Here is a 15482-nt window from a genome sequence, read left to right as displayed (position 1 = left end):
CGTTTTGATAAAAACGATGTACATTGTACAAGTTTTTTGTTCACGTGGTCACTGGTTGTAGGCCTATTGTGGATGCAAAGTTCTTCTCCCTTGCCACTAGGCTAAAGACAAGACGGTCTCAATCGAGATACCAAACTGCTAAATCATCCAGAAGGTTTAAAGAATTTAAAAGAAACTTGTAAGAGGCTACTCCATAAGCAATGACGCATATTAATAGCATCCGCATTACACCAGAATTTAGTGAAATTTTTTGCAAGTCTTCGTTGAGTAACAGCAACAGACTTATTTTGATGAAACCAATATGTATTAGCAATGTTTGCTCACAGTAAAGCATCGCTCTGTTATAGCATAGCAAAATCAGAGTTTCGAATATCTTCAAAGCACAGATTTAAAAGTATAAATTGCTGAGCCCCGACTGCACCACACATGAGGGATGAATTACATCGTCATTCGAACAATCGTCCAAATGAAAAAAAAAACATTTGCCATAGGGATTAGTTTATTTAAATCTTAATTTTAATTACGCGGCTTTGGATAACGGTAAAGAAAAATATAACTTTTGAAGTACACTTCGCTGCTTCGACGTTGTTTAAAATCTACAAAAAAATAATTTAAAACATTCGAGTGATGCAGGGTATCTTTATATTGAGGGATAAAGTTTAAAACACAGTAAAAATAAAGATATTTCTAATGACTGAAAACAATGCAAAGCACAGAGTGTAAGATAACAAGTTAAACATCGGCCGACTCACAGCTCATGACTCATGTTTTCGTGTCAGAAAATGTTAACTTAAACGCGCTTGAATCGTTGTCAGGTCTTGGCTGAGTGGGAGGTAGCAATGTCTTCATGACCTGGCGCGCATAATCGGAGTTGTGTATACCAGCTTGACGCATGGCTGCCTCTGCTCGGACACGAACGTCCTTGGTGATCTGAAAGAGAGAGAGACCAAGAAATCAACCAACTTCCGGGTGCAACCAGTTGATCACATGATACTGAATCACTAAACGGTTGGACCATGGAGATGATTTCACTTGAAAACTATCATCGGGACTCATCAAACTGCATATACTGTATAGTATACGTGAACGCAGCCTTCAACATAAATGTCATACGCGATACTTGGTTGATTAACAGTGAAAGTAACAAATCAGCAGTATCTTAAGCTTTTTGTCAGAGTAAAACAAGACAAACAAGGAATATTATTTTATAAATATCCATCAACAGATTGGAATTTCTTGTGATACTAAGCCAATTCATTATATTAGCAGTATTGAAATCATTACAGTTCAAAACGTTAAACATAAGACTTTAAATCATACGACTTCACCAAACCTACTTGTGTTTCGGAATAACCATACAATTGGAACAGTGGAGCTTGTAGATTAACATCAAGATTAGTCCCGACACCACCCCTGGCTTTACTAGCGGTGGTATCCTGCACCATACGTGCGGGATCGGCAACAGCTTCCACAGCGACCTGAGGAAAGCAAACAGGTCGACGTCAAAGCAACGTAACTAACCGTCATTGCAAACGTAACTAACCAACACGTCGATGATGCTTGTCAACGAACAACAAGCTGAGCAACAAGTACACAATGTTTCAATATGAAACCGAAGTCGATATTTCCCACTGATACAACGGACTTCTAGTTGCAATGAAGCCAACGATATCTTCTCCAGGCCAATGGCATGATGCAAAAATACGATTCTAATTATTTCAGTAACAATATGAAGTTCAAGTATCCCCAGGAATGGGAGACAATAAACAACTTACCGTGCTGCGAAGCGCATCCAATTTCTTTAACCTTTCGATTTCCTCATCTTCTTTTTTCCTGAGAGCTTCCATTGCTGCATCCAACTTTTCATGGTGCAACATTTGCCGAAACTTTATTCTAAACAGACAATAATGAAATGAGCTGCACGATTACAGATGCGATACAACAGGAAGCAGCGAAGCGACATAGCCTATAGTCTTCAAGTCAGCTGCTCCCATTATTTTGGCATGTCTTTGACGAGACACAGCCGCGTGCTTAGAGCGGTGTCGAACCCACGTCCTTCCGAACGTCAAGCAGACGTTCTCACCATTCGGCTACGCAGCCGATAAAAAAGACATGAGGGCGTGGCATACCTCGCCCTAAGATTTGTTACGATACTAAAATTTACTTGAAATCAGGATGTTGGGAAAATGATGAATAATAATGTACTTGGCTACTTTGAAACTATCTGTATTATTAAGAGCTGAGAGCAGTGCCCATCTCAAGCAGATAAAGCAGCAGCCTGTGTAAAAAACAGGGATTCATAGAATTATGGGATGACCAACGACGCTACGTTATCTGATAAGTTGGGTAGCCACTTTAACAAGTCGAAATTCTGCCACTGCGAATGACTACAATGCAACTGTCAACCAATCAGAATATGTTATAAGAGGCTACCGTCCAATTGTGATCCTTCTAGCGCTCATCCAGAGAGTTAATGCTTGTTTTGAACTTTATTTGGTAATTACAGAAGAAAAATAGCAATAGTGGGAATCGAACCCGCGTCAATGAAATGACTACTTTCTAGCCTTAACCCCTAAGCCAACCAGCTGACAAAAAATCCATCACTTAATTTGCTTTCTATCATCTTCTTTTCGCCATTTTTTACGTCACTTAAACCGTAGCTTATGATTGGTTGGCGGTTTCATTCTAGTCAATTTCAGTGGCAGAATTTCGACTTGTTAAAGTGGCTACCGATAAGTTGAGGGTAAAATACTGCCAGATATTTTCTAATTTTTACAAAAAAATTGAAAATATTTTTTTGACATTTTTAAAGCAGCAATTTTTAAAGTTACCCAAAGCTTTCCTGTTTAAAACTAATCCAAAGATTAAAGTTGCACAAAATTGAGACAAAGCAATTTTTAGTGGTGTTACCTTGCATTAAAAAAAGGAAATTTACCTACAAAACTTAAATTTAACAAAACTGACAGGTTTAAAAAATATATTACTAAGCATTTAATAAAAGAAATTAATGTGCTTAAAATGCACCTCTTTTGTTCAACTTTAAACTTCGGGTTAGATTTAAACAGACAAGCTTTGGGTGACCACTGCTTTAAAAAATAAAAATGTCAAAAAAGTACTTTTAAATTTTTTCTAAAAATTTAAAAATTATCTGGCAGTACTTTACCTTCCACTTGTCATATAACGTAGCCTAGTTGGTCATCCCGTAATTCTATCAATCCCTCGTAAAAACACATATTATTGTCATTGCCAACAGACAGTATCAATACAACAGAAAGACCTTAACACTAGTTAAGTTTCCACCATGACCTACTAGAACAGACGTACCATAACAGTTCTAGTAGGCCATGTTTCCACTAACCGAACACTTTTCTACCGTTTACGGGGCTGTTCAAATACAACACTACGCCTCAGGGAGCGATGTGAGAACCACCCTACTGTGATACTGTATACAGGTTGATGAAAAACGTCATGTGTGAGGGACGAAAAGAAAATATCGTACTATGATAAGTAAACAACAACAATGCAGGAGAGATTGAAATCAAATCTAATAGAACGGCTATCGCCAAACATAGGCCACACCTTTTCTTGTCGTGCTTTCGCTGTTTCTCCACCTCCGCTTTCAGTTCTTGCAGCCGCATTTCGTTTCTTTTCATCGTCATTTCCGCTTCCATTTTTTTCCTCCTTTGAAACTCGGTTACTTTTGTACGAATCTGAGCAGCATTAAAACAATTAACGATATTGATGTTGCTTTAACATAACAATTTAAACACAAAGTCATAAACAGTTCAGTGGCTATTTAATGCCATTGATCAATTTTAATAAAAAAAAATGCATCTACTCTGGTTATATGCAGTTTCAACATCAACGAAAATCCAAAATGATTTTTGTCAAGTCTTTTCTTAAAGTAAAATACTGACAAATTTTAACATTTTGTGTAACTATTAAATGTATGCTCAGTTTTATAATCATACCGATAAGACCTGTGTTTTGAGTATCCTGGCACATTTAACATATAAGCTAAAAGGATATTTTATGCAAATTCTCCGTTTTAGGAGATTTGCCTGATGCCACTTAAAGATCAGTGTTTGCTTATCACAGCAGTTCTTCACCAGATTTATCCTTAATTTTGTTTTATTCTTGACATTTGAGGATAAACCATTTGCAACGCATGCTTCTCAAGTTAACAGCTTAGCGCTGAAGCTACTGAAACTATGCTTGCCTAATGAATACCTTATTTTTTTTAAGAATCTGCCTGAGCATATTTGGATTTGTGGTAAATCTGGTAGCCTTGTTTGACAAATGTGAAATATGCAAAAAAGTCGAAAAATCAACGATTTAAAATTAATCTCACCTGGTTTCGCTTCTGTTGAAGTTTATCTCGCTCCACTTCTCTTTCCTCTTGCTCCTTTTTCCTCCTTCTTTCGTCAAGAAGCGCCTCCAGTCTCATTATTTCGGACTGTCTTGAGTGAAGATACTGAAAGACCCGTGTTAGATAAAGACAAAAATGATTTTTAATACGGCATGCTTCTGATGTACACGTCACGCATCATTAGTTTCAGCTCGTCAAAAAAAAAAAAAAACTAATGCCTTACATCTTGTTTCTAAAGCTAAACCGATCACAGACATAGCCTATAGTTGGTCCAAAGGCAATTGTAATTAAAAAAAAAAAAAAAAACGTAATTTGACATACATCAAGTTCGTCGTGTAACTTTTGGCAGATTTTCCTTTGTTCCTTCCTGGCAGCTTCCTTAGTAATCGATTTGTTAAATGCTTCGCGGGCGTCAGAAAATAAAGCCATTGTCTTTGTATATAGGTTATTGTAATCACGCTGGTAGCTCGCGACAATTGTCTTTACTGTGTCTTTTGTAAATCTGTGAATAATTGAATAATGCAACATGTAAGTGATGACTGATGATTCATTTTATTTTTCGCCATGGTCATGTCCAGACAATAAACTTCTACAGACAGCCGTGTCAATATAATCAACGGTTGCATAAAATAGGCTAGAATTAGTCAGTGAGATACAATAACAAACAACACAACAGCCGTTGTTGAAGTGTTATATAAATATTCACCTCAATTTTGTCTTTAAGGTGCTAAGTTCGAAGAGCTGCCACCTGGACCTTCTCAGTAACCTCCGAAGCATATCCGGCACCAATGTGATGGTTTTGCTTTGCAAGTGAGTTGGGGAGTGTTGATTGTAGATCTCATGGGTGACGTCATAGATCCAGAGCTCCAGCGATGACCAAGATGGTGCTACAGTTTGTATTTCATTTTTGATTTCTTGCATCCTCTCAGCTTCAACATCCATTCGCTCTTGGTATTGAGTGCTGGTAGAAAAATTAAACTGTAAACAGCACCAAGAAACCACGTTCGCAATGGGGGAGTTTACAGAAACCAAATAAAGATTAGTTGACAAATGTTAAGATTGCACAAGTTTTGAAAATTACATTCTTTTCTGCTTCTATATCTGATTAAAGGACTTTTTAACAACATAATCAAATGACGCGTTTGATTAAGCTACATACTTCCTGAAAACATGAATGCACACGGCACAGATAATATTATCAAAATCTTGTATTGTTCATTATTGGGTGTGCTCATGGTTGTAACAATAATATTTTAACTACTCACTGCATGTTGACAAACTGTCGCAAGGCAGAATTTCTAACATTGTCAGCAGGACATTCAGTAAACAAAATATCTACAGGAATAGCTCTGTCCAAGGGAGGCATCGACACTTCTTTTGCCTGTGATCAAATTTAGATTGACAACAATTCCAGCCTTTAAAACTTAAAAAAAAAACACTAAACTTTAAAAAAAAGAAAGCGAGAACTGTCCTACAAGAAAAATTATCCGTGTATTTATATTCGTATTATTAATTGGTCTCAGGGCCGGATTTACCAATAGGCTAAGCAGGCTGAAGCCTAGGGCCTCAATGTCCAGGGGCCTCGAAATTCGGTTTCGAAGTTTGTAATTCTTTTAAAAACTTGACAAGTTTAAACCCTACCTAAAGTATATATATATCAAGCTTTTCAGAGTAGAAAATACTATACACAACTGGTTGCAACCACGTAGTAAACAGTCATTATTACGTCGTTTGCATCGATCATAAAAAAGGCAATTATTACGCGCATTCTCCTGGAAGCTTCTACTGTATGTTAAAGTACCGTAGTCTTCTCTGCATAAAAACAGTAGCCTATCGGTAGTTGACATCAGGGCTGCCACTCCTAGTCAGTGGACTAGCCAGGAATTTTGAAAGGGGGGGTTTTGACGGCCGGCGGGCAAAGCCGCCGGCCGTCAAAACGACACCCAGCGGCGGGGTGTCGTTTTGACGACAAGACGACACCCAGCGGCGGGGAGTCTGGGGGCTTCCCCCAGAAATTTTTGAAAAATTAATTTGAATTTGGTGCATTCTGAGAGCATTTTCAATAAAAATGTGGGTATGAACATTCCTGTAAAATGGTGCTATCCGGTCGCCCAGCAAAGGGATAAGATTATGTTTTCTTTTGCATTTTTCGGAAATGAAGCCAAGTCTCTATGTTTTCTTGTTGCTAATTCCTGGCTGTGATATTTGAATAAGAGGTTTTTGAAATAATATAGTAGTCTAATGGTTTTCTTGGAGAATCTAGTGTTTATTTTTTTAATTTTGAGAGTGGTAGCATCAACTTTTCTTCTGTTATTAACGAAGAAGATTTAGATGATTTGCAAGAAGAATAGAGAGCATTGCACGCTTGATACAAAGCTCCCTGCACACTCGATGTAAAGAACTTGTGCCGAATTGTACAGTTCACTTGTAGACTTTCAAGCAAAATTAGAGATGAGTTTGACAAGTTTGATCAGCAAGCAAAAGCAACGTTGCCGAATATTAACTAGCCTACAGAGCTGTCACTAGGAGACAAAGAAATGCACCTGACGCTTTAAGTGAACTCTCTTCAAAGAAAAGGTTTAAAAGAAATTCCTTTATCCTTATGCTCGACGCACTTGAAGCCAATTTAAGAAGAAGAGCTAATGTGTACAGTGACATTGCAGAAATGTTCCTCTTTCTTGCTAATCTGAAAGCAACTAAGGTAGAAATTGTAGGCTACGAGGCGTAGAACTTTTAAAGGAAGCGTATCCAGAAGATGTTGACCCGAAACTTACTGATGAACTTCTGCATTTTCATTTGTACGTGAGACAAACACAAAACCAAGGGCTTACCGGTACAGAAAAGCAATCTATTTCCTTGTCTCATGGAGACCTTTATGAAATTATGTGCAAGGAAAAAAATTAACATTGCCTTTCCTTGTGTGGAAGCAATATTAAGACTGTTTCTAAGCTTAATGGTCACTAACTGCTCAGGAAAGAGATCTTTCTTAAGGCTCAAAAGCACCAAAAATAAACTGAGATTGACAATGTCTCAAGAAAGGTTGTCCGCACTGAGCATTCTGTGCATTGAGAGTGACAAACTTAAACAGATAAATTTTGATGAACCTTTGCATGATTTAGCTTTGACAAAAGCTAGAAAAAAAAATTGGTAACCTAGTCTTACTTTACTTAATGGCTGTAACTATTTCTTATGTCCTCGTAAATAAACTTTACAATTACTGTATCGGTTGTTTGATCAAAGAAATTAAAATTAAAAGCAAAAGTGCCTTAACTAAATTTTTATTCTTTTAATTAAAAATTTGCACCCATGAATGTGGAAAATGAAAAGAACGAAGACTTTAATGCACTCATATGTTTAACATTAAGCAATGACATGTGATGTTGTTTAGAGAGAAATTCTGAGCTAAAAAATTGGGAGGGGCCTCACAAATGGATTAGCCTAGGGCCTCTCATGGTCTAAATCCGGCCCTGATTGGTCTAATTATATTATTTAATATTAAGTCAAATGTAGTTTTAATAAGAATTACTTTGATGCTTACTTTGTTACAAAGAAACTTTGATACTTTGTTACAATGAAAAATAATGTTGGATTGCTTACGCATTTCAAGGCTGTTACAAAGGCAGAATGAAAAGGATTCAAAGGACGAAATTGTTTTTCTGTCTTCACAAGCTGTGTACTGTCTTGTATGGTGTTTTTTATTTTTTTTATGCGAGTTGAAGTCTTAATATTGGCCGTAGCAAATTGACAATACCAATATTAGTGTTTAGGCTTCATACTTTCAAACCATCCACTGTCTCGAGGTCATCAATCAAAGCCGCGTGTTGATTTTCGAGCCAGGCATAGACGGAGTCACTCTGCCTCTTTACAATCTCTATCTGATCCAAAATTTGATTGTCTTTGTCACCTTCGCCATGCTTTGCGACATTCTTTTGTTTTGACCTTCACAAATTTAGTTACAGGATTGAGATTTCTATAAACACGATTCAAATTGATCCACCCGTTGACAGTCACATTTGCAAAAATCTAAAACTACAAACAGAAAGCCAAAGCTACTGCGAGAGTCTTTTCGAACAATTTCGATCGCTGAATATTTCCAAATCACAACAAACTTGAACGAGTGATAAGATATCAGTACCCGTTCAAAAGACAAGACTTCTCAAAACAACTTGGAAAAGTTTCCTGTAGATTCATGAAAGGAAATGAAATCTCCAAAAATTAACAATTGTATATCTTCGGTGGCTTTGAAAAGTGCACAGTCTAAAATCTAAATAAAGTAATTGTCGTCGCGAAGAGTTTCTCAACACGACCATGTCAACCTAGAACGAGTTTTCTTCTTTTTATTCTCTATCTGACAACCGCTTGAATTTTTTTTAATACCCAGTCAAATAATCAATCCGTCTTTACAATAAATTCAACGTCTTGCAAAAATTGTTCTTGCAAGACGTTGAAACAATGTTAAAAAGAACTGATTTGCCGGCAGAGTGAGCAATAGAAATCTTAAAACATAAATTCACAAAGATCACACCTGAACTTGAGATCGTCTGTGAGATCTCTGATGGGAGTCACTATAGACTTTTCAAATTTTTCGATCTCTTCCGTGACAGAAGCTTTGCATCTGCAATTAGATAAAACGAATTTTCTTGCTATGAGTTGAGCAATATTTTTAGGAGAAGCCATATTGTTTATAACATCAGCGGCTACAGAGATGCAAAATGCATTCATTGAGATTTCGATAGATAAATTTCCTTTTATCTTTGAAAATCTGGAGAAAAATTTATGCTTCCAAGAAAAATCCCGCAAGCGCTGAAAATTAAACTCAGTAATTAAATCTATTACCGTATCTAAATGGTTTTTTTTCGATATAAACACGCACAACAAATATCAAAATACATGGGAAAAGTTTTTCAGTAGCTGTAATGCTTATAAAAAAATTAGTTTCGGCAGAACACCTTCACAAGAAATACGTTCAATTTTGAAATCATTAGAATTGAAGACCTGAAAGATTTTCTACTTTTAAAACTAAAAGCTATTTTTGTGTATCACTCACTCTTGCAGTTCACTGGCAAACTCAGGATCAATAGTGTGACAGGACCTCAAAAAAGCTTTCATTCCTTCATCACAATCTTCTTCCGCATCAGCTAGACAACCACCAATTGATGAAGAAGACCCCTGCCACACCTAAAAAGCAACTTGCTATTTCACTGAGATGAATACGATTGATATAATTAATCTCTTCTGAAGATCAACTCTGACAGTTTCGCATAGTTGCAGCAATGGACAGAAAATCTAAATCACTCACGCGCCGTCTGACCACAGAACTTGTCAGTGTGAAGTTTCTGCATGGAATTAACGCATATTTTTTTTATTTTGAGACAACGCTGCTACGTTGTTGTTTAAAAACACCGCCAACTGAAGGTCAGGTGTCGACCACTACATCGGCAGACGTGGACTCAATAACCTATTCAGATCATATCAAAGACCTTTTAAAAATGGTACTAAATCTGATTTTTGCTTGTTACTCAACAAAGAAATGGATTTAGAGTAATAAATAATGTACTCAGCTACGTCTCCACAAGACTGCATCGACACTTTCTGCTTTGTACAGCTCTGAGAGTAATACATATCTGTAATTGGTACAGTGCTATGGAAAAACACATTATATATTTATGCAATATACAAATTACAATTTAAATAATTTTACTTGCAAATACAGTATAGATATTTTACGTGCTTCTGATGTCTCTTAAACCCTCGCTCTGGCTTCTCAATGTAAAGGAGATACATTAAATTTTATTTAGTTGCCAAACCTGATTGTTTTATTTACTAATTTTATGTTTCAATCTATTTTTAGAACTTTTTTTAAAATGCAAAAATGAGGTAAAATACAGTATATATAACAATTAATATCCATACCAAGTTATGCTGCTTTAGCATGGATTGCTCTTTGCTAGAATCAGCTTTTGCCTTTATATCTGTGACCTACAACAACAAACAATCTGGTTGAGAGATAATTGAACAATTTAGATCACAACATGTTGAATTGATTTGTCAAAACTCATACTTCTTTTAAAAAGCAGGTATGTTTAAGTGAAGGATATAGGTGCTGATGAAATTAAATGAATGCTGAAATATTTTAAATGTGATACACTTTTATACTTATGGCTTAAAAATTAGCAACTAGACCAGTATATAAAGTATTTGTACAGTTTGTTACGTAGATTGAGGAATCAACAAATAAATTGACAAACTATAGCAAAAAATGTTAAAAAAACTATAAAGCATAAAAACATACATTTTTAATTTTTACAAAGCAATATCAGTTGTGTGGCTACATATTTATTTCATATATGTTAGCACAGATCTACAGCTGCATGCTAATTGGAGATAAATTTGTCTTCTGGTTGAATGACATATTACAATATGGGTTTGAGAAATAAGATTACTGTAACACGTATATGACAAAATATCAAATAGATGATAAAAAAATATAATACAACTTTAACGCAAGTTGCAACAGCTATCTTGTACAGCTTCATAGCAGAAACAATAACATTCACATCGTCCTTCATTGTCTTAGGTTTCATGCCTGGTGCATTGCCATTGAGCTTATATTCATAGAGTTATTTTAAATGTTTTAATCGTAAAAAATAAATATCATAGAAGACGTCAACGGATTTCACAGCTGCTTCTTCAGAAAACCTGCAAACAATAACTGACCCTGTTCTTAGTGGCTGCAGCTATTTGCTTGTGCTTTTCCAACTGTTTCAGTGCTTCTTCATTTATCTGAAATTCATAGTACCGGTACTTTCAATTATAAATGCATGTCATGATACAGTTATTTTTTGTACCTAAACTGTATTTTTGCTACAAATTAACCAGCAATTATATATGTACAGTACCGTATATATACATCAAATATAGGCTAGTTATTACTTTCTAAAACCTCTACAGCCTGTTTCACCATAAAAATGGCGAACATCAGAAGGTCTATATTCAAATAGAATATGTATATACCGTACGTTAGTACAGTATATATTCCTCATTGTCTACATATTTCAAATATCTACTTAAAGCAACTATCTATGGAATATAGGCATTTTAACATTTACATAATTGATACATGCTACCAAAAAAAAATGTAATGATAAACAGTTGTACAGCGCATATATCCCAATTTGTCATAGATTTCACAGTTAAATGCTCTTCCTGCTGCCAACCAAACCATTTTCCGAGGCTTGGGATTGGCAACCAGCTGGTCAGTGGAGATACAGTTGGGGCATTCCATTTATAATCATCAGATTTTTTCAAATTTTGTAACCACTAGTCACAGATTTTGCTTATTTTGACATATTTTATACATACTAAAAAATGATGACAATAGCAAAAAAAATTTTTGAAATATCTTTATTGGGGGCCGAGATAGAGCACTTTGAATTTTCAGCCACTAGTAGGATTTTGGGAGCTGAGCACAGGCATTTTTTCATTTCGCGCCTTCATTTTTTAGTAATAACCCTTGAACGATTTTCATAATGAAAACATGCATTTTACCAATTTAAGACCCAAGGAATTCATTTTTGCACTTTAAATTATGCTAAGATAAACATTTCAAATGGTAATTTAGGTTTAAAGTTTTTCTTATTTTATTTTTGATGCGCTAACTTTGGGGGAATATTTCGGAGCGTTGGGAAAAAAGTGCAAAAAAATTTTTTTTTTCTTTAAACAAAGCAATTGAAGTATAATACTTTTACTAAATTTGGTTGATGTAAGTTTTGCATAAACCAAAATATTCAACTTAGAAAATATCAACTTATATGATCAAAAAAATGAATATAATTGAAACATAACTGATGCTTTGTCACAATATTTGTAGGGTTTCGCCATATTATCGTGCGTTTCCTTATGAATTTTTGATGTGTCAAACTACCAATGTTTTATTAGTCAGCTGATATCACACAGCTAGTCTGATCAAAATTTTGTGACACTTGTGCCCTAAATGGTGTATTAACGTCTCATGTAGTGGTACACACTCAGTCTGTGTGTGTACACAACACCAAAACACTATCTTACTATGTAATGCTACTAATATGACTCAAAATTACAAAGATTTTATTTTCATGATTGTATGTAACACAGAAAATAAGATGTGCATGGTGCATAGATGTGAAAGTTGTCCTGGAAGAGAAGTTTTACACCAATTTTTAACAGAAAAGCTAGGAGGTGAATCTGGAGATGACATTGTTTATACACAATGGCAGTCCACTGATCGATCAACTCTAAAAACCTTAGTTTCTTCATCATCTTTCACAGACATTCTAACACAAGCAGTGGACAAGCTTGCAGCACACTCTTTCATAGCTAAGTATCTGTCAGAACGCAAACAAACACTAAACTTTGAAAGCTGTACATTGCTATTTTGGATTTTGCAGAAAATTACAAGTTTGTTGTTCAAGATGAAGTGCAATCATTCCACTGGAACCAAAGTCAATGCTCAATACATCCAGTGGCATTTTATTACAAGAATTCTGAAGATAAATTTGTCCAACAGTAGTATTAGTAGTAGTAGTCCAGTTTTAATCCGGTGATGTCCCCATTACCGAGGGTGGCCGGATCCAACAATCCATGTGTTTTATTTCAGATGATTTGTGCCATGATACAGCATGATTTGTCTACAAAATTTTTCAACAAATTACAACTTTTGTACATCTTCAACTAAACGAAAAAATAAAGAAAATCGAATATTTTGCTGATGGATGTGCAGCTCAATACAAAAACTACAAAAACCTGCTTAACCTCTGTTATCATAAAACTGATTTTGGAATGGATTGCTCCTAGACTTTTTTTGCCACCAGTCATGGTAAGTCTCCTTGTGATGGAATAGGAGGCACAGTGAAACGATTGGCCACTAGAGCAAGTTTTCAAAGACCTTACACAAACCAAATTCTCGATTTTGATGCATTAATGAAATTCTGTAAAGAGTACATAAAAGGCATACAGTTTTTTGACATTCAAAGCAATGAACTTCAAAGAATTCGACACAATAGAAAGGTATGTTCAAGGCTCCACTGTACATGGCGCACAATCTTTTCATTATTTTGAACCAAAATCTTCTCACAGTATTGCATGTAAAAGGATTAGTGATGATAAAGAATTTACTGGAATACACAAATTCTTTGAAACTACTGCCACTCTTTGACTATGTTGCATTCACATATGATTTATATTGGTGGCTTGGCATGGTGCAAGAAGTTTTTAGGGACCAAGGAGATGTCAACATCAAGTTCATGGCACCTCATGGTCATGGACCATCTCAATATTTCTATTGGTCGAGGGATGATTTCTGCTGTGTTCCTTCTGAGCATATTTTATGTGTTGTTTCATCTCCTAGCCCTGTAACAATATCTGGACGCAACTATGTAATCAAAAAAGAAGACTTGAAGAAAGTTGAACAAACCTTTAATGACCTTTTGTAGAATGTAGATACTTGTGTACTGTGAAAACTTATTCTTAATTACCCAATCAGAAAATTGGCTTAATCAACCACTTAAAAAACTGCTATTGATGCATCCAACCTTAAACGTTGATGAAGTGATTTCTGTTTGTGTTGTTTGTATTGAGATTTCTTACAATGTTTAATTGTTTATGGTACGGTACATATAAGTTTACTGAGTTTGTCATTCTGTTCTAGTTTAAGACAAAGGAATAAAATAAAGCAGAACTAAGGCAATAGGGATACACTGTCCTCAAATACACTTGCAAAAGATGTTCAAAGAGCATTTGATGTGCTCTAAGTCCTATGTTTTAACTTTATAGCCATTTCTTCATAACAATTTTAGTTAAATTACTGGTATTTTCTAAGTTGATTATTTTGGTTTATGCAAAACTTACATCAACCAAATTTGGTAAAAGTATTATACTTCAATTGCTTTGTTCAAAGAAAAAAAAAATTTTTTTGCACCTTTTTTCCAACGCTCCAAAATATTCATCTTAGCATAATTTAAAGTGCAAAAATGAATTCCTTGGGTCTTAAATTGGTAAAATGCATGTTTTCATTATGAAAATCGTTCAAGGTAAAGAGCTATTGCCAAAAAATGAAGGCGCAAAATGAAAAAATGGCTGACATGCTCAGCTCCAAAATCCTACTAGTGGCTGAAAATTCAAAGTGCTCTATCTCGGCCCCCAATGAAGGTATTTCAATTTTTTGTTGTTGCTATTTTCATCATTTTTTAGTATGTATAAAATATGTCAAAATAAGCAAAATCTGTGACTAGTGGTTACAAGGGGTGTTTGATTATAAATGGAATGCCCCAGTTACTAGTTAACAGACTGGGTTATAAAACAAATACAATAAAACAATTAGTATGCATACAGTAGTAGGTCCCAACTATTTTTTTTTTTAAGTATGTATAAAATGTAACTCTGCAACACAAAACGTGTAATTGATCTTCTGCTTCAAACCTGTTTATATCGATCGCTTGGTAGTCCTCCCATAGCTCTTGTAATAAGATGATGTTGCTCTTCATTGTCCTGATAACGACTGCGATGTGAAGTAATAAAAGTCTTCATATCTCTCCCACTCATTCCTTTAAATTTTGCTACTCATTTTACTGAAAACAAAAAGACATTGCAGTTTCTTTCGGCAACTAAACTATAAGAAGAATAAGATGCTCTGCAACAAATAACATAGAAAGTGTAAGAGGTTGTTGTGTTTTCTTGAGGTCTAAATATTTACAACTCAACTAAATTTGTAAGATCTGAGCTTGCAGCAAGCCTGGATTATTTGAAAGCTTACCATCTCTCTCATTTTAAGTGGTAGCCTAGTCCCATTTTTTAAAGACTTTGTCAAGTCTGTCAGTCACTAAACCAATTGAATAAGTATCGGTTGGGCATTTAGTCAGCTACCATACCCTTAAACCAATATTAGCATGCTATGATTGGTTTGTTAGTCATGTACCGTACCTGAAGAGTGATGTCTGATCTTGCTTTTTTGTGTCATTTGTATATAAGTTACTAGCATATATGTAAAAGTTACGGCATTGTTACGCTCGTGTTATTAGTAATTGCTCTAATGGCACACTGATTGATAGACCATTTGCCAGTTCATAAAAGTCTTGTG

At 35.3% G+C, this 15482-nt stretch overlaps 1 protein-coding gene across 1 annotated transcript; it reads right to left on the bottom strand.

Moving 5' to 3' along the window:
- Window positions 1-295: 295 nt before the first annotated feature.
- Window positions 296-15031, bottom strand: LOC145775761 (coiled-coil domain-containing protein 148-like). The gene is made up of 14 exons (XM_082587126.1): window positions 14825-15031; window positions 11087-11152; window positions 10283-10348; window positions 9417-9547; window positions 8895-8984; window positions 8146-8308; window positions 5635-5750; window positions 5076-5330; window positions 4691-4871; window positions 4352-4474; window positions 3580-3710; window positions 1776-1893; window positions 1338-1478; window positions 296-930 (listed from the first exon to the last, which is right to left on the bottom strand). Exons 1-14 carry the CDS (start codon window positions 14945-14947, stop codon window positions 763-765), a joined length of 1872 nt encoding a protein of 623 aa, XP_082443252.1. The 5' UTR covers window positions 14948-15031; the 3' UTR covers window positions 296-762.
- Between the last annotated feature and the right edge of the window lie 451 nt (window positions 15032-15482).

The sequence above is a fragment of the Aplidium turbinatum genome, chromosome 8 (assembly GCF_918807975.1).
Source record: "Aplidium turbinatum chromosome 8, kaAplTurb1.1, whole genome shotgun sequence".
Taxonomy (NCBI): domain Eukaryota; kingdom Metazoa; phylum Chordata; class Ascidiacea; order Aplousobranchia; family Polyclinidae; genus Aplidium; species Aplidium turbinatum.
The sequence above is the reverse complement of the archived record's forward strand: the minus strand, read 5'-3'. Positions and strand labels throughout refer to the sequence as shown.

Bases quoted from the DNA above. Each gene is read 5' to 3' on its own strand.
- LOC145775761 (XM_082587126.1), bottom strand. From the start codon at position 14,947: ATGAGTGGGAGAGATATGAAGACTTTTATTACTTCACATCGCAGTCGT. The intron at 5,751-8,145 runs GTATGAAGCCTA...ATTTGATCACAG, and splicing joins AGACAGTGGATGGTTTGAAA to GCAAAAGAAGTGTCGATGCC. The intron at 1,479-1,775 runs GTAAGTTGTTTA...TGCTTTCCTCAG, and splicing joins TGGATGCGCTTCGCAGCACG to GTCGCTGTGGAAGCTGTTGC.